Source organism: Corapipo altera, unplaced genomic scaffold, assembly GCF_003945725.1.
Source record: "Corapipo altera isolate COAL_440 unplaced genomic scaffold, ASM394572v1 142, whole genome shotgun sequence".
NCBI lineage: Eukaryota > Metazoa > Chordata > Aves > Passeriformes > Pipridae > Corapipo > Corapipo altera.
In genome coordinates this window covers 1,635,826-1,655,262 of record NW_020884966.1, presented here as the reverse complement: position 1 = coordinate 1,655,262, position 19,437 = coordinate 1,635,826, and the positions used below count along the sequence as shown (strand labels likewise).

At 46.2% G+C, this 19,437-nt stretch overlaps 1 protein-coding gene across 2 annotated transcripts; it reads right to left on the bottom strand.

The window, feature by feature from the left end:
* Positions 1-1,485: 1,485 nt before the first annotated feature.
* Positions 1,486-17,887, bottom strand: DDX42 (DEAD-box helicase 42). 2 transcript variants are annotated; one of them, XM_027664761.1, is made up of 17 exons: positions 17,667-17,887; positions 16,504-16,654; positions 15,886-15,947; positions 14,828-14,864; positions 13,251-13,400; positions 12,940-13,044; positions 12,262-12,381; positions 11,129-11,305; positions 10,500-10,628; positions 9,567-9,666; positions 9,314-9,361; positions 8,683-8,780; positions 7,450-7,726; positions 6,352-6,578; positions 5,052-5,162; positions 4,057-4,158; positions 1,486-3,508 (listed from the first exon to the last, which is right to left on the bottom strand). In XM_027664761.1, the coding sequence occupies exons 1-17, from the start codon at positions 17,885-17,887 to the stop codon at positions 2,822-2,824; spliced, it is 2,802 nt and encodes a 933-aa protein (XP_027520562.1). In that variant the 3' UTR covers positions 1,486-2,821. The 2 variants fall into 2 exon arrangements, with proteins under 2 accessions (XP_027520562.1, XP_027520563.1); XM_027664762.1 differs by lacking the exons at positions 14,828-14,864; positions 17,667-17,887 and having other exon boundaries at positions 16,504-16,518.
* Positions 17,888-19,437: the final 1,550 nt, after the last annotated feature.

Sequence of the window (19,437 nt, the reverse complement as noted above, 5' to 3'; positions counted from 1 at the left end):
CCAAATCACAGAACCCCAGAATTGTTTGGGTTGGATGGGACCCTAAAGATCCTCCAGTGCCACCCCCTGCCATGGGCAGGGACACCTTCCACCAGCCCAGGTTGCTCCAAGCCCCATCCAACCTGGCCTTGGACACTTCCAGGGATCCAGGGGCAGCCACAGCTCCCCTGGGCAAGCTGTGCCAGGGCCTCCCCACCCTCACAGGGAGGAGTTTCTTCCCAATATCCCATCTAAACCTGTGCTCCTTCAGTTTAAAGGCTCCAGAAGACAGTGCAGGGTGAGGGACACTGGCACCACCTCCCAGCCAAGGAGCCAAGTGCTGTTCCCTGTGGGAAGGGCACAGCTGGGAGGTGGCAGCAGGGGGACAACAGGCAGAGGGAGGACTGATGTGTGGGCACAGAGGCAGGAGCAGAGTCCCAGGATTGCATTTCCAAGCCAACCTGAGCTCCCTGGAAGGCATTTGCTCAGCTGGGCTGTGCTCTGGTCTCTTTGGAAGACACCAGCACTGCTGCCACTGCAAGGAGAGATTCCCTCTCGGGGCAGCTGGAATGCTGCTCACACTGCTCCCTTGTTCTGTGGGGATGGAATCAACCCTCCTGTGGACCTGACACAGCCCTGAGAGCTGACATTGGTAGCTCTCTGTCACTGCTCAATATTTACTCACTCGACTCCCAGGAGGCTCCTGGTAGCTGAGAGAGGGGTGAGGAATTTCAATAATCCTACAAAGAGCAGAGGGAAGTGTTAAAAAAAAGGGGAGAAACCCAAGCATATGCCTCACAGGGGGCCAGCTCCCAGTGGCAGCGAGCTGGGATCTGGGAAGGGAGGGAGCAGATGGCAGCTTCAGACCATGGAGCTATTTTTGTATTTTGTTTTGGAACTCTGATCTTTAATTGTGCAGAGTGATAAACCTTCAGGGTGAGGAGGGGAACACAACAGCTTGCAAACCCCTGCCACGGCTGCCCTGGAACACACTTGTCTTAACACCAAATGTGCAGAGCTCAAACCAGGGCAACGAGGCTCCTGCCTGGACTGTGATGAGGGAATTCTGGAAGCTGTTTTATAAAACTCCAGCTGACAGAGCTGTTAGTGAGGGGGCCCAAATAATCACTTGGTGTCCTGACTGAAGTCAGTTCCCATGTAAGTCACATCATGAGGCTGCTGCCGAGTTCTCTTTCCAGGTCTGCCAAGGACCCCATGAAAAGCTGGGATGAGTCACATGTCCTGGGCTGTATCCCTTCCTTTTATAAAGTGGAGAACAATCTATTCCCCAGGAGGCTTTGAAGCTAAAACAGGGCTTGTGAAACAATTTGGGGGGAAAGATACTGAGAAAACCCACAGGAAGTCTTTTATCAACTACAACCCACAACCCCTGGTGGAAGAGACACACACAGTCAAATCCCCAGGCAGTCAGTGCTCCATCCACATGCCAGAGCAGCCAGAGGAGGAGGAGGAGGAGAAAGAGAATAAAAAAGCACATGCTGGATATTTTTGTACCAGTAATAAAACATTTACTAGAGCAAGCAGAAAGTAAATGCACAGCTGATAAAGAAAAACATCACAATGTCACAAAACCCTGACAGCTTCTGATACTTCTTCCAGTGGAAATGAGCCAGCAGTGGGTGCTGACATGTTCCAACAGAAAAGTTCTTCCCTACCTTGTGGCAAAAAAACAAAACAAAACAAAACAAACAACCAAGTTAAAAAACGGATAATACACACGAGTTAAAAATGGGCAAGCAAGATTTTACAGATTTCCTATATGTGTTCAATATGGGGCCAGATTTGAGCTGTTCCATTTCATTCACTGCTTTTTGGGTTCTCCCTAAAGGCTTCTGAGCAGCAGATCCCTGAATTTCTGAATGAAGCCTCTGCCTTTAGCAATGCTTCCTGGGGGGCTCCAGCCTCTGATTGTTGTGGTGGATCTACACTGTTTTCCCTTTTTTTTGCTTTTAATTTGAAGAAAGCACTGAACCCTCTCAGAACAGAGGGTGCATAGGCACAGCAGAGAGACAGGTTTGCTATGCAGGCTTCCACCAGAATGAAGGATATTAGGAAAGAAGAGGTTCTTTGAAAGGAAAAAAAATACCTGGGCAATGGGACTGGGACTGATGTACTGACCACAAAAAAGCCAGGGAGTCCAACCTACACTACATGTGAATTTGTGGTTTGCTGGGCTGGAGAAGGATCCCTTGAACAGCTCCATAAAAAATAAAACAAAGGGAAAGAAAAATCAACTTCCTCCATCCCACCTTCAGCAATGCAAATTCATACATTCTTAGTTGATGGGGAGAGAGGTAAAGGGCAACCAGGAGGCCAAGTTATTTGGGAATCAGAGAATATGTGAAGAGGAGATGGGGGAAGAACTCACCATACTGACCAAAGTGCTGAGGGATTAATGTCTACCAGGCAGGTCCTGAGCATCTCTAGGTGGGCTGGACAGGTTTGTAAATGTGAATGCTGGTTAAGAAAAGACTAATTTATATTTCTGTGGACAACAGTTTCTCAGTGTTCCCAGGATGTGGAACAGCTTCCTTTCGTCAAGAAGATCTGTTTAGATCCAGCAGAGTCACTCGAGCACTGAGTGTTTCAAAGCAGAGCCCAGGGAGCTTTACCAAAGTGACTTCTCTGACTGCGCGTGGGGTGTGCACGTCACGAGCGGGTCTGGCCGCAGATGGACCGGCCCGGACTGGCACGGGGGCTTCATGGTTTCCTCCTCCTCCTCCCCCAGCTGCTCAACAACCAGTTCCCAAAAACCCCTAAGAAATCCTCTGGAAAAAGACAACACTACCTGCCGAGGTTCCAGGCTGTGAAACCCCAGCTTTTAACTGTCCCACCGGCTCTTCTTACGTTTGGGGGGCTCCGGGACGGCGAAACCATCTGTCTTGTTTTCCCGGCTGTTGGCCTCCTTCCTGCTCTCGCCGTTCCTGCTCTCGTTGCTCCTGCCCTCGGTGCTGTTCCTGCTGTCCCCGTTGTTGTTGCGGCCGCCGGCGCCCGGGAAGTCGGTGAAGTGCCGGCCCTCGTGGCGATGGATGTCTCCGTGCCGGCCCTCGCCGTGCCGGGGAGCGTCGCTGTGGCGGCCGCCGCCCTCGCCGTGGCGCTGGGCATCGTTGTAGCGGCCACCGCCGCCCTCGGCACGGCCACCGCCGCCCTCTCCGCGCCGCGGGACCTCGTTGTGGCGACTGTTCCGGTTGTCGTTGTACCGTTCTCTGGCAATGCCACCAACGCCGCCGCCGCCTTCTCGGCTGTTGGTGCTGGCACTTGTGTTGTTGAAGCCCTGTGCTCCCCCCGGGAAGGGGGGCACGCTGCTCAAAGTCCCTGTGCTGGTGAAGCCCGGGACGCCCTTGGCCGCCGCGCCGGGGCCGTCGGGGTTGGCGGTGTTTTGCTGCGCCGAACTCGTGGGGACGGAGTTGAGGCTCCCGGCGCTGGTCCAGCCGCTGGCACCAGCGGCAGAGCTCCCAGTCTTTTGGTTGTTTAAACTCGCGGCGACAAAGTGGCTCTTGTACTGGGACTGCAGGAGAGGGGGAGGGAGAGAACAGAGAGCAGGTTTGGCTCTGCACTGCCCTGCAGGACGGGGAGCGATCGCGGGTTCACGAGCCTGCCCTGGATCGGGGGGATCCCCCAGGAAACAGAGTTCCTGGAAAAATCTTGGCACGATTACATTCCTGCTGTGCTTATGAACACAGAATTAGTAACGGGCATCTGCTACCAGACCACAGAAACAAGGGAGCCCCTATATGGTGGGGTTAATTTTCACACTGAAGAGAAAGAGTTTCTCTGTTCCCCCTTTCTTTGGATTGCAATTACACTATTGCTGCTAAGCAACCTCAACAGGATCAAGCCAATCCAGGAGGGAAAAAGAGCAAACAGGCAGTAGAAAACAAAGCAAGTTTGGCAAATCTGTGCAAACATGTTCAGTCCAGCCTGCACACGAATTCCACCACTTCACACTGCAGTGCTCCCAGTGACACGGTCACAACCACCAAGCTCAGCTTCCCTGAAATCAACAGGGCTGCTGGATTTTCAGGGGAGAAAATGAGTCCAAGTGATGGAACCAACCTGGAAAGCTGCTTTCATTGCTGTCAGCCTGTCCCCCATGGCCCCCGTGGATGGCTTGTAGGCCTCGTAGTTACTCATCACACTGTTGTTGTTTCCACGGTCCTGTGCAAAAACACAAAGGGCAACTGCAGAGGTTTATCCCACACAGACACTCTCAGTTCAGCTACTCTCCAAATCTGCCTTGACCCTGCACCCAGGAAATTCATCCACCAAGGATGACAGACTTCTGGGAGCCCTGAGCAGCAGAGCCATGACCTCGAGGTCCATGAAGCAAAGAAGCATTAAGTCTTAGTGAGTGACAGGTAACAGTTTAACTGCAGTTTCCAGCTCCTACAGAGCAATTAAAGTAAAATGGAATCAAATGGAGTTTTTCACACAGGTCACAGCCAGGACAAAGTGTGAACAAGGCTCCAGCTGTGGCTTTCGGAAAGATGCTGAACATGGAAGTGTCCAAGGCCAGGTTGGACGGGGCTTGGAGCAACCTGGTCTAGTGGAAGGTGTCCCTGCCCATGGCAGGGGGTGAGACTGGATGAGCTTTAAGGTCCCTTCCCACCCAAACCATTCTGGGATTCTCTGACATGTTTTCAACAGCTCTGCCCCTGTACACACTGGCAGTGAGCTCATTTCCTAGCACAGATGTGCCTCAATAAGCATCCCAGTGCTGTAAGATTTTTTTCTGCCAAGAATCAGCCTGGAAATGGCTTTTCAAGTCATTTATTAGCATTTATTTTGCAGGAACAGTCTATTTTAGGAAGAACCTCCAAACCTTCTGGATCACTCTGGCCCTAAGGAGGGCAGCTCTTGGCAAGAGGAGAAAAGCACAGGAGAGTTTCATTTGAGATATTTGATACCAACTCTGAAAGATGCTGAGCTATGAAAACCTTGAAAGCACAGGCTGTAACCCAGCACTGAGATTGTTTAAATTAAAGAGTAATCAATACTAAGTATAAAAGTTCCAAGAATCTGTAAACAACCTCTTCAGCATCTCTACTTACAGAATTTTCTGAGCCCAGCCCGGGGCGTTCCCGGTATCCCAAACCACCACCACCAATATTCAGCTTCTTGCCTTTCCCTCCTTTGAAACGGGATTTCCGGAACCACGGATTCTGTAACAGAAAGGACAAATGTTTCTCCATATGGGGAATAAGGAGCTTCATAAATGCATGTAATGAGGCTCAGAAAAGGAGGATTTGGAGCATTTGAAAATAAAAAACATAAATGCTGTTTTCTGTTCAACCACACAGCTGCTGTAGCCACTTCTGTCACGTGGGTCTGAAGATTTTTGCTATAAATGCTTTTTATGAAAACTGATTTTATGCCCTCAACTTTCATCCATGTTTAAGTTTTGGGGGTTTGGATTCTAATAAACCCAGGAATCAACACAGTTTCCAGTGCCATCACTTGGGAGCTCTGCACTTGCTCATGCTTTGGTTTCACTGGTTTAGTTCACTGCTCGCTGAAAGAGAAATGAGGGTCTGTCAGCAAAACTTCCTGCACCAAGCAGTGGCCAGGAAATGTCACCCCAACCAGACCTCCTGTTCCCAGGTGTTTAAATAATGGTTGGCTGCACCCCTTTTTGTGCCCTACAGTCTCCAAATCTGAAGAAGCCAGTTGGCCAAACCATTCTGCTTTGACGCTCTCCTTTCAAAGGCAGCCTGAGGAGCTCTGCCTCATAAATTCTGTCCCTTCTGCTGCTTCTGTACCTCAGAAAAAGTATGCATTCTGGCAGCTGCTGTCCAAGATGCTTGGCAATGAAGCCACAGGCATGCTAATCCATCTCTGAATTTGGGAATGACCAAAAAGCCTTTGCTCTCTTGCATTTAGACAGGCAGCAAAAGACAAGAAATTAAAGAGCTGATGAGTTCAGTGGCACAAGCACAACTGCTGCAGCTACCTGTCATCCCTATATATAGCAAATCTGCCAGAGAGCACTGCCAAGCACATGGAGTGATCAAGCAACAAGAGGGAATGTCCCTGTAATTGTTTTCCAGTTTAGCTTTCAACTCTGCTGCATCTCCCAGGTGCCTGCCATAAAAGTGCATCGAAAATCTGATTGTAATGAGACACTGGCATCAGCCAGATTACAGCTCCTAATTTCCTAGGCAGTGCCTGGCCTCAAAATAGATCACATACTGTGTTCCAAAATACCCATGGATTCTTCCAAAGGCCATTAAAAACACCAGGAAGCCTACTTTAAAACAGGACACTGCCAACACATGACGGAGCCAGAAATGAGTCCCCCGCCTCCCGACTTTGTGCCGGTCGTGGAATGAACCTTCCTCTACTCATCCATACCTGCATTGCCAGATCCAACAGCTCTTTGGAGACATGTTGATTGGCACCTTCCAGGTTTCTGACGAGGTCCCCAGCGAAGTTGCTGTCCTTGGGAGTCAGCAGAGTGTAGGCAACCCCCTTCTCGCCCGCGCGGCCGGTGCGGCCGATCCTGTGGGTGTGGGTGTCTATGTCCCGAGCCACGTCGTAGTTGATGACAGTCTTGATGGAAGGGATGTCTAACCCCCGAGCTGGGATAAAGGGCAACATAAGGAGAAGTGTGGTTATCCCCAGTTAACTCACAGCAATCCCACTCATAGCAGCCTGTCACCTCATTCTGCTCCAGCACACCAAAGGAGTTTCCACAGGAACACATCTCGGTTAATGCACCTTTCCTGGGCTTCAAGGTCAGGCTGGATGGGGCTTGGAACAACCTGGTCTAGTGGAAGGTGTCCCTGCCCATGGCAGGGGGTGGAATGAGATGACTTTTAAGGTTCCTTCCAACTCAAACCATTCTATGATTCTAAAACTCTTCACAATGCAGCAATACCTTCTCTAACTTTTATTTAAGTTACACCAATCCCCAGATTCACAGGACTGGAAATGGAAGGGATCTCTTCATATGGCTGTTTTTCCAAGGAAGACAGAGGGCTTTAACAAAGGACACCAAAATTCACTTTGTTCAGCAAACAGCTGTGTACAAAAGCTGTTCTAGTGTAGGTTTCAAGTGTTTTCACCTCTTCATTTAAAGATGTATAATGTCAGCTGATGAATGAGTAGCAACAACTTCCTTAAGACACAGCTTAATTTCCTTCTGTATATTAAACAATACGTCAGCCTAATCCAGGCATCATTAGGAGACTAAAAATAACCCCCCTTGCTAATGCTGTGCCATTCACAGGCTCGTGGTGTGACTCCTGGGGTGTCCTGTGCAGGGCCAGAGTTGGACTGGATGATCCTCGTGGGTCCCTCCCAACTCAGGATATTTTATGGTTCCATGGTTCTGAAAAGCACCTGGAACACAGTGCCCTGAAAATGCAGAAGCCAACCTGGTTGGCTTCCACTCAAACACGTTTGCCTTTCTGCTGATCCCCACGGGCTGGCTCCCAGAACGTCACGCACCTGCCACATCCGTCGCCACCAGGATGGGGATCCCCTTCTTCTTGAATTCTGAAATGACTTTATTCCTCTCGCTCTGGTCCATGTCCCCATGAAGCAGCCCCAGGTTATGATCCTCCTGCTTGAGGTTATTGGCCAGTTCTTCTGCGTTGGCCTTCTTGGTGACAAACAGGAGGACGCTCCCGGAGGACGTGAACTCCACGAGGCGCCGGGTCAGCCAGTTCCACTTGCTGGGGCCAGAGGGGAAGATCTCCACAATCTGAGTGACATCTTCGTTTGCCTGAGGGGAGAAATGTCCCTGGAGTCAGGAAGAGGGGAGGTACAAGCTCTCTGTGCACCCTGAATCAAAAGTAATAAATGTGCAGTCCAGCTCACGGCACCACTGGGGAGTTTCCTGGATTTAATTTTTACACAGTTCATTATTATTTAATTCAAGGATGATGCTCCCATAGTACAGTAATAATTCAGATCAAAGAATAAAAACTCTGTGATTGAGCTGGGAAAGCTGTTTCTTTTCATAAGCAAAATTTAGGAAAAATTCCCTGAATGAAGGGGTTTCAGGTAGCCATTATTTTTTTGTTATAAAGTAACATCATATTCCTGATGGAAAAAATAAACACAGAGAATTGCTGAAAAGAGAAATGTTCTGAAGGCATCCTGTGAAATTTCTCAACAGTTTCCATACATAATAAGCAAAGTTTCTCTAGAGCAAGTTTCCCTCTGCCCACTTCATCAACTTCCCACCAAATCCTCAGCCTGCTGATAGTTCAGATGCTACTGTCAAGCAAGTCCAGCATCAACATTCCCACATAATCCAGTTGAAAGACATTACAACTTAGGCTTCAAATCCTTCATTGCAAAATAAATAAAAAAAAAATAAAAATCATTGCAAATTAAATAAGAGAAAATAAATAAAGCTCTAATGGGCTTATTTATATTTTTGAGACAAAATAAAAGGATATACCCCTGATTCAGCCTAATACAAAAAACCTAAAAAATAAATCACTGCATTAATGGTGTTTCCCTCTTTGATGAAACCCTCCACCACTACATTTGTTGGAAGAAAGGTCAATAAAATAAAATAAAAAAAACCACGAAACTTTACTATTTTTTGTTAAGCCCCAAGTATTTACTCTTAAATACAAATGATGACTACTGCAGTTTAACTTCAGTTTCAGAGAACAGGAAATGGAACAATTCTTTGCTCTGACTGTCTCACAGGTACCATGGGATTACCTCTCCAATGTCTCCCTGCACAACCCGGATTGGGTCGATCAGAATATCCCGGGCCAGTTTCTCGATCTTCTTACGGAACGTGGCACTGAACAGGAGAGCTGCAAGAAAAACAGGGTTTGAAATGGAAACTTGCTTTCAGAACTGCTGAAAACACAGCACAGATGTTGTGAATGAGGGCCTGGATTATTCCTGAGGAATCTGGAGGCTGAGGTCTGTTTTCCAGGTTCTAATGGAAATTATCCATCGCTCTCAGAACGCCTCAAAGCGTGGGAACACATTTCCTGGCACCTGGAATGCTGATAATATGTGGCACTGCTGGGAACTTTCTCTCATGGCAGCTCAGAACACTGAATTTCAAGGCATTATGGACACAAATTCAGCTCACCAGCTTTCCTCTGAGTGCAGCCAGTGGAGGGATTAGAGAGTGAGGAGCAGCCAAATGCCCACGAGCCACAACTGCTCCCTCCCCACAGCCCACGCTCAGAGTCACACCAGTGGACTTTGGCACAAGTCTCCTTGTGTGGCTGTGTCCAGAACTGGGAATTCATGCTCTGCTCCAGCCTCTGAACTGCTACCCCACCACAGAGCTCCTGTGACCCTCAGGAGGTTATTTTGAGACACCTTTACTCACTCTGTCTGTCGGGACGGACGTGGCTTGCGATTGATCTGACCTGATATTCTGGAAAGGAGAAGAAATAACACTCTAATCACCACTGTTGTTCATTATTTAGGAGAATAACTCAAAATGCAACTTGACTGCTTTATTTAACAGACAACCATGGGATGAATGAGTGCCTCTCACTCAGTATTTCACTTCACAGTCCCACTAAGCTGGGACTGGACACCCCTGCTTTCCAAAACAGTGACCTTTGTTCAATACCTACCAAACCCCATATCAAACATCCTGTCAGCTTCATCAAACACAAGGTAAGTGACCCTTTGAAGGTTTGTAGCTTTCTTTTTCACATGATCAATCAAACGACCCTATTAAGAAAAAAAAACCCCAAGTTTTTAAAGTGTATTTTAAATAATGTTGATACATACAACCTTCGAGCACTTTGCTGCTTTTTATCCTCACTTACCAGAGACTTAAAATAGAAAATATCTCAAGGCTTCAGTCCAGAAATGTCAATATTCAAATCATACAAAGAGTCCTAAAACTCTCATCAACTATGTCTGACAAGCTGAACTTATAGCTGTTTTTTCAAGGTTAACAGTTTAACAATTTTCCATTCTTCCTTATAATTAAATTTTAAATGTGAACTGCCAACTTAATCCCCCAATTTCTGGCAAGGGAGTTTCTCATACTTTCTTTTCTTGCCTGGTACCAAATAAATAGCCACAACAAAACTTTCTCCAACCATTTGTTGCTCCATTTTGTCCAAGCTCATAACAGTTTCTGCAATAAGCAAAACTAGTTGTCAGTGGTGCTTGTTTATATCCCTTGTTCAGCACCAACAGCCATCCTGATTCAATGTTTCAACCCTGCAGTGTTACTGCCACTGGCTCCACACAGATTCAGGACACTCAAGATCAGGACATTTTGGGAATTCTCTTTGTAAATTTAAGGCTCAGCCATCAGAAGCTGGTGTTGTGCCCAGCTGACACAAACAGACCTCGCTTCCTGCTCTGTAACCTCCTCAGTTTCTCTTGGGAGAAGATTAAACTTGACAGATTTGCTCTCAACACCTGACAGCCTGTGAAGAACTCAGGTCTCAGTGATCAGAGAACTAATTCTGCATCACACTGGAATTAAAGATCTGTCTCAGCTTCAGGTAAGCAACAACAAGCTGCCCTGTGTGCACACAGGTACTTACAGGGGTGCAGACCACGATCTCTGCCCCCTCCTGAAGGGCTTTGGCTTGTTCCCACATGCTCCCTCCTCCGTACACAGCCACGGAGCGCAGGTTGTAGGCCTTCCCAAAGCGCTTGCACTCCGAGTGGATCTGGGAATTGGGAACAAACACGTCACAGGCCACCTCAGACAGCTCTGAGAAAATACATCTGCCTTGGAAATACAGCCCAGCTCCTTGGAAATACACCTCTCAGCGAATAACTTCACGAAATTATTCTGAAATCCTCGGGGCTGAATACTTGAACGCACGTGGATAAGTTTTAGTAATTTGAGAAACCTATTTGGGCATCCAAGTGTAATTCAGCCTGCAGGCTCTATCTTTTTACACATACAGTTTGTAGCAATGGATCCACAGCATCCTTATACTTGAAAATAACATGGGAGCACTGTGCAAAAATTTAACATTTCAGATTTGTCCTGATCCTTCAAGAAAAAGGTGCAGGGAAGAGCCGTGAGCTGGAGCCACGCTACTCATGCTCAGAGTAGTTTTTTTTAAACACTTTGCTGAGGTTCTCTGATAATTTTTGCCCAGAGTTTTGTCTTCTTCTCCGAGAACTCTGGAAGGCACAGACAGGAATGCCACACACCCACCTGCTGGCAAAGCTCTCTGGTGGGGCAGACAATCACTGCAATGGGACCATCCCCTGGCTCCAGCTCCTTCTGATCCATGATGTGAATCAGCATTGGCCAGATGAAGGCTGCTGTTTTCCCACTTCCAGTCTTGGCTATCCCAATCATGTCTCTGCCACTCAGTGCAACTGGAACACCCTAAAAAGAAGGAGATTCTCAGCCAATATTATGCCTACCTCAGCATATCCTTGTGCTAGACCTTACAGGAAAACTGAGGAAAGCACATTACAGAGGACTCAGAAACAATATATCAATGCTTACAGAATTTTATTGCCAAGTTCAGATCTGAATTAGTCTGTTTTAAGGGCTGGAAGCCATTACCATGTTGGACTGTTGGTATCCTGTATGTTTGGGCACAGTACAACAGCCCAAAGATACAGTTACATGCACACAAATGAACCCTGTGCAGTTCTAAGAACACTAAAAGTTCTCTGAACCTGTTCTTTCTGCAGCCACTCTGAGTGCTGAAGGCCTCAGTTCATCCCCACTGCTGCTACAAGGACCTCTCAACCACAGGTTTTTACAAATACTAAGGACCAAGGTCCTAAAATGCATCACTTGGACCCAGCATCACATCCTTCTTTATACCTCAAGAAAAGCATCAGCAGTGGTGTGGTTATAATCACATTATTGATAACCTTAATTACTTATGGCAACCAATCTACAGATGCAGTAAATCCCTTTTGTTTGCATGGCTCCTAAAGGAATAAATTTCTCAGTGGATGGTTCTTTATTCAGGTACTGCTATTTTTAATACAATTTCTAAAAAAAAAAAACCAAAACACAAACCCTCCCCAAAGCTTTCATACATTTCTATAAGGAAGAGATGTCACTTGAATGCTCTTCAGTCTTCATCAAGAGACAAATGAAGAAAAGAATACGGACATATTTACAGTGGTCACTTAACAAGAACAAAAGTGGGTAAACCTCTATTTAAAAAATATCAGAGCTATTTTCCTGGAAAAATACAAATTCTCTGTGACAACTCTCTACAGACAACGAGAACTGTAGCTATCACATCCTCACATGGACAAGAGGCCTTGGCATGTGTTTGATTAGTTTTCTTCAGATGTTAGAGCAGCAGCAACACTCACCTGACATTGTATTGGAGTGGGTTGGGTATACTCTGATTTCCTAATTTGATGCATAAGTTGCTCATCAAACCCAAAATGAGCAAAACTACTGCCAGGCCTTGGAGGAGCAGCACCAGAGACCTTGGGAACACAAACAGAGCTTTGTTTATGGAACAGTAAGAGAAAAACAAAGAGCAATCTGTAAAAAAAGTAAAAACAAGGTATCTCTGCCTCTGAAAATGGATTTTTACTTTATGAACAAATGCAAATACCAGAGGAGCTGTGTAACTAGGACTTGCAGGTATGAAAATTTAGATTAAGTGTCAATCAAGACAAGCCACTAAACGTCACAATTACCTCCCTGTATAATTGGTGTTCTTAGAATTCCCTTCATAGAAAGTCACCCCAGTAACATGTCACAAATGGCAAAATAACTAATTTTTGCATCTAACTTTTCCAGTTTTAATTCCTGGCTCTGGAGTTCTTTATTCCCAGTGCAACCTTGCAATCCTGGCAATCCTCACTGCCCACTTCCACAACCCCAGAGGAGACTTGCAAGAAATCAAAGTCACTGCAGGCATCTGAGAGGCTTGGATTCAAAAACGGGAGTTCCTTGTGAAAATCTCCATTAAAACTAAGATTATCCAAAAGGAATGGGAGGGGAAAGATGGTGGGAGGACAGTTTTGTGCCCAGCTTACCCGGAGGTTCAGCTTGTGCCGTAACTCCACCACCTGCTGCGGGGTCAGGCTGGTGATCTCCTCGTGCTCATCATAGAAATTCTTCTCAAAGGGTGGATATTCAATCTGCAAGGTAGTTCATTACCAAGTTAGTCCAGACTCAGAATTCCTTTCTTTCTGAGGTTCTTAACTGTCTGCAAGTACATTCCTTTAATATGAAGCTATTTCAAGGACCTTTAATGTGACAGCACTGAAACATTACGGGACCTCCTCAGCTCCTGCTTTCTGGGAATGCCTCAAACAGAACAAAACGGAATAAAATCCCTCCCTACCTCTGAGTGGTCAATAGGTGGAAGAGGATCGATGATTTTTTTGGAGGGTGCAATCGGGTTCCCATCACTGTCATACTCCAGGTTATCCTCTTCCTCCTCCTGGACCACACCAGCAGTGGGGTTTTCAGCCATGTAGCGAAAATACGCTTCCTGCAGCAAAACAGATCAGCACCATCACATACAAGAGGATGCAAAATTACCACTGTTTGTTCAAGTGATGTGTAAATGCTAAATGGCTGTTTGCTTTCATACACTGAGGAAAAAACCAGCCACATTCACTAGAACTGATTCTTCCAATAAACACCAAGAGATCTGTCCGGAAGGACCGTAAGCACAAATGGAAACAACTCTAAGTGTCAGCTAGACCACAAAGTGCTTCTTAAAAACAAGCTACTCTTACATGTCTGCTTAACAACTCCTTCTACCAAGTCCTGTTATGTTTAGCAATAGAAAGGAATCTATTCTTATTTCCACATGAACAAAAGAACAAATGCTGCAGGTTTCTAACCAGAGAACACACTAAGTATATGACCCTTGTTTTTTTAAACACACTATGCCAAACAGTTTCTTCTCTTCCCCTCACTAGACTCTAAGAAATGAAAATGTATCTAATTCTCACTGAGACAGTCAACAACAAATGTGAAAGAAACTATTTCAGAAGAGTCTTTCAAGACAAGCCCAAGTTAAGTCCCTGTCACCACTGTCACATGCCACCCTCACAGCTCACAAAGATTTCTGTGTCCCTCAGAATCCCACTGGCACACCAAGACTTTCTCAGGGAGAAAACACCAGTCTCACTTGACTTGAAGCAAACATTTAAGGTCAGACTTTTAAAGCAAGGTTCAACTAAAAATATATGCATTTACTCCTCTGGCTTTTCCCCTTTCCTGGCTGATTATCCCTCAGTCTCTCAGCTCAATAGATTCAATAGACTGAACAACAGCTGTCTCCAGGTGTAAGTCACCTCTGCTCAGTTTGGCACAGCTACACTCACTTTGGAAGCAAAGGCCTTGAGGCCAGACAACCCTGCCAAGCTCTGCATTAATGCCAGTAACACAAGAGTTATGAATTACAGCTTAGTGGTAAGGTATGTTTTGAAATGAAGTCTTTCCTCTTCACTAATTCTGTTACAGTGATGCTTATAATCCCCAATGAGAACTGGAGCTCCCCTGACAATGAAGAGCAAAAAGCCTGATTCTTGCCCTTAACAGACACTAAATTCCACTGCAAGTCACCTCCACACTCTAACAGCCTCTCCCTGTGTCCCATGGTGATTGTGCTCATTTCAAATTTGATGAGACCCTCAGATACTGAAAAATCTGTACAGGAAGTTGAATTTCAAACTGACTGAAAAAAAGTCTTCTTAAATGAATGCAATTGTCTCCTAATATTCTTTTTGAAACACCTAGAAGGGTAGAGGCAGCAGGGTGACCCCTAGAGCTTCCTGCTGAATTGTCTGGGTACTGTGCATGATACTGGAGTTTTGTTTGTACCTTGCAGTTATGTGTTTGGAGAGGGAAGGTAAAAGAAAACAAAACAACAAAAAAAGAAGATAGAAAGACTGCATAGGAACTCACTTGGTCATCTTCCTCTTCAATGTCATCTCGAATACCCCTGGAAAAACAAGCGGAGAAAAAAAACTTCCCTGCAAGTGTTCCACAGACTCAGCTCCACAGTTTCATTTCATTAGTGCTGAGCTCCAGATTTCGTGGAAGACACAACACTAACAACTCGGTAACATTTATAATCCCAACCCATGGAGTTTTCACATCTGGTGCCAACCATAACAGCGACCCTGCAAAGACTTCTCTTTACTTCTAGTAATGAGACTGAAAGGTTAGGACTCCGTCTTCCCAGTAGAAGCCACATCAAAGATCATCCTGGTCTAAAGCTCTTGATGCTACAGAAGTCTCATAACTGAAGAGGAACATGAGCCAGGAAGTGCAAATCCAGTTCAGAACTTCCCCAGGTGGTGATTTGGATCCGGTGTTCTGTTTCAGGACCATGTATAATCTGATCAACCCCATGCAATGCAAGGTCTCACCAATGTATCTGACATTTCTATCAAGAATCAACAGCATAACTATTTCCCTTGCTCCAAACAGCTGCAAAAATTTAAACTGTTTTTGAACTCCAAATTTAGTATCCCCATTATCATGTGTTACCTGATATACCAGCTTTAATGTCTTAAAACCTAGCTCAAATTTGGAAGAATCTCCAGGACTGGGGTACAGCAGCACTGAGTTATTTTTCTCACATAATTGCAATTTTAAACTAAACCATCCTGATCTTTCCAAGGGTGTGGGAAGAAGAAAAACTATCCAGGCTGCTCTGGAAGGTGGCAGGAGTACAATGTGCTGCCCCAATTTCTGTGGCCTAGAAAGGCTCCTCGTGTGGGATAACTCTCAGTGTTGTTGCAGTTTACCACAGGATGCTGCCATGGATTCTTCCCTCCTATTATCCCATTTTTACAGCACAAAATCTTTACCCACAGGGAATATCATGCACTGTTTAATGCTGCTCACTAGGTATATATTATACTGTCTACAGATCAACCATCATCAACAAAATGCATTGGAATTCTCTCAGCACCACATAAGACAAGCAGGGATGGGAATGACAAAAGAGAACTTACTTAACGTTCTTTTTTTCTTTGTCTTTATCTTCGAGTCTCTTCATGTCTCGAGCAGCTTGATCCTAACAGGTCATAAAATTATCATATGTTAAAAAGACCAAGATGATAAAACGTGGAAGGGAAAAATGTTCCTGCATAACTAGACCATCATGTCACAGAGATGACACTTTTTGGGCTAAACTTGCTCGTGTTCCATATCTGATTATCCTAAATAAATTCTCCTACTAATCCCTTTGAAGTTACACACTCTTAAGTTTGTGGCAGTGTTGTTGAAGAAATAAATCACCCATATTCCTCCTGAAAACACTGTGCTCATAACAGAACTGCAGCTAAGAAACAGCCCATGGTAAACACAAATAATTAACATTCTGGCAGTGAAACATGCAGAAAACCTCAGACAGGCACAGCTCTGTGTTGTATTGTTTTGACGTGCTCAAAGTAGTTAAGTTATTGTGAATCAGATCCACCCTCTCCCTACCTAATCCACCTTTGAGTCCTAACACATAAAAAACAAAGTTAAATGACATTTTGACTGCAGCTGCCAGAGCCCTGAGTGGCATTTGCTGCTCCTGACTGTGGCCACATCAATGAATAAACATTTCCCGAGCCGGGTCTTGCCTCCACTTCAGCCATGAATGCTTCCAGAGGGTCATCATCGCTGTCAGAGTCTGCTGACTTGGAATGGAACTGCTGCCGGGTGGGGGAGTTCTCTGCAGGAATGTAGGGCAACTCCACATTGCTGGAATCTTCCTCCTCATCCTCAAAGTACCTGAAAAGAATCGACCAACAGCCCAGTCAGCACACAGTTCACAGCACTGTGCTGTCCTTCATGGCTTCTGAATGAGTCAGGGTTCTCATACGGGTCATAAAAGTCAGGATGGACAGTTGAGATTTATTAATTTAGCTACAATTATTCATGTCCTAAGGTCAAAGTGGTTGCAGGACAAACAGACATCACAAAACTGATCTTCTTGAGTGACTCCCCCGGGCTGGTGGACAAGGGATGCTCTTCTGACCCACCCCCATTTCCATATGACAGATTTCATGGAATGGTTTGGGTTGGAAGAGACCTGAACGTCCATCTCATCCCACCCCCTGCCATGGGCAGGGACACCTTCCACCAGCCCAGGTTGCTCCAAGCCCCATCCAACCTGGCCTTGGACACTTCCAGGGATCCAGGGGCAGCCACAGCTTCTCTGGGCAACCTGTGCCAGGGCCTCCCCACCCTCACAGGGAAGAATTTCTTCCCAATATCCCATCCAAAGCTCAGTTTGAAGCCATTCCCTGTGCCCTGTCACCCCAGCCCTTTGTCAATAGTCTCTCTCCATGTTTCCTGTAGCTCCTTTCAGGCACTGGAAGGCCACAATCAGGTCACCCAAAGCTTCTCTTCTCCAGGCTGAACAATCCCAATTCTCTCAGTCTTAATTTATCCATTTATGCAGCCAACAGAAGGGTTACTAAAGAACTGTGGAGTTGAATATTCATTTCCCTGTGCAAAAGACACCCAAATTTCTCCTGTTTGGCTCCAACTCTGAACATACCATGGAGTGAATAAGCTTGAGCTGACTGGGGCTCAGTTGGGATATGTTCTAGAGAGGGGAAGGCTGGAGGAGGAGAGCTCTCTGTGGGCTGCTGGAGTATCTCACAGCCCTTTAAACATATTAATGTATATTTATATACAGATGTATGTATATAAATGTCATGGATATTTCCCTTGTCCTTGGAAACTTTAAAACACTAAAACGTGCAGCTTGATAAACACAAGGAATGACTGTACTCACGCATTCTCTTCATCAAAATTCGCTCTCTTTGACCCAATTTTGTAGAAGGAAGGCAGCTGAGGAGGCCCTGATTTTGCAAAGGCTGCTGAGGAACCGGCTGTTCCGAAAGCGCTGTGGGACTGCTGGGACAGCTTGGGCTCCTCTTTCTTGCCAGGTGTTATGGCAAAGCCACCAAACCCAAAGCCTCTCTTAGTACCAGGTCCACCTTTATTCCAATTCATGATGTCCTCAATGTACCTGTTAAAACGAGAAAAAAGACAAATTAATGCCTTTTCTGCTTCAGGAAGTTAGAGAGAATTGTCACGATTTTTCTTGTTTGTGGATCACACCAGGTATGGAAACGTGAGTGACAAGTTTGATCTGCTTCCCACAAAGGACTTGGTTCTGTACTTTTCTTGGCAGTGGGAACACATCCACAATTCCAGAGACAAAAAACCCCAAGTGCTTATCTTCCAAAAAAGGTCATGTCCCTCAAGGTTTACTTAAGCATATTTAAGATGTTACCTGTCCTATCTGTTTGCAGTCCAAGACAAACAACCTCAGGGCCAGAACTTTGAACACCAGGAGGAACAAGAGATGAAAAGTCAGCTTGGTGCATATTTTGCATGTCCACAGTCCCATCCTTGAGTGTAAAAAGCACTCCTGCAACCTCTAGAAAAGTGGGCCCAGAGCAGCAGACAGCTCCACTGTGAGAAAAGACACACCTCTGCCAAAAAGTCAACTCCTTCCTCTTAAGAAAGCATCTTCAGCCACACACATATGTGTATGCATCTCTGTGTACATATATATACTATATATACTTTCTATATAATATATAAGGTCTCCAACCTACATTTTTCAAACCATATTTTAAATACTACACCTACCACGTCCACCCAGACCTTGATTTTCTAAGATGAAGACTGAACTGATATATTAAGATTTAGAGCTTCCATTCTCAATAATTTAATTATCTACATGGTCAAGTAAATCATACCTGTAAGGCACTAAACAGCAAGACACCCACTGCTTTCCAGTGCATTATAATCAGCTGTCCAAAGGCTACAAGTCTCATTAAACAAATCCTCACACTGAGAATCCTTGATGAGATCAGAACTCGTGGGCAAGAGAAACAACTTCACAATAATCCAAAGGTAAATAGTGCTGCTGCTCCCTGTACTGAACATTTACCAGCCTGGGACTTGCCCAATAAACCTCGAGTCTAGACCAGAGCTCAGGAGCAGATTTGAGGGACAATTCTGCTATTCAGCTCTGCGTGGCAGGGACTGACCCTGGAGCCCTGACACACCTTGTGGCCTTCACACCTGCGGGTCTGCGGCAGCTGAGAGCTCAAAATGTGCCACAGAGGGGTGAGAGGTGGAGCTGCACTTCTGCTGCTGATAGAGGAACCTTTCATGTTAAAACCGTTGAGTTAAAACCTGACTGCAAGGATCCTTCCTCACTGTACTTATCCACCTTCTTTTTCTCCTCCCACCACCGCAGAAAATAAGGAGAACCACTTTTTTTATTTCCCGTAGAGCCGCGAAAGCACAAGACGTGCTCAGTCTGCCCGCGGCGCCAGCGGCGAGGGAGCGCAGGGATCCCGGGCAGCCTCCCGAGGCTTCGCTTCCCCGCGACCGCCGTCCCGCGGGAAGGAATTCCCGAGGCACGGACCCCTGCCCGGACCCCTCCCCAGGGCCGCGCCGCGCCCGAAGGGCGGCGGGAGCCCGCTCCCCTGAGCACGGCAGGGCCGGCAATCGCAGGCGGGCGCTGTCCCGGCCGCCCGGGGCCC

Coding starts and splice junctions, on each gene's coding strand:
- DDX42 (XM_027664761.1), bottom strand. CDS start 17,887: ATGAATTGGAATAAAGGTGGACCTGGTACTAAGAGAGGCTTTGGGTTT. Junction 14,865..15,885: donor AAAGAAAAAAAGAACGTTAA/GTAAGTTCTCTT, acceptor TTGTTTTTCCAG/GGGTATTCGAGATGACATTG. Junction 3,509..4,056: donor CAATGAAAGCAGCTTTCCAG/GTTGGTTCCATC, acceptor CCTCTCCTGCAG/TCCCAGTACAAGAGCCACTT.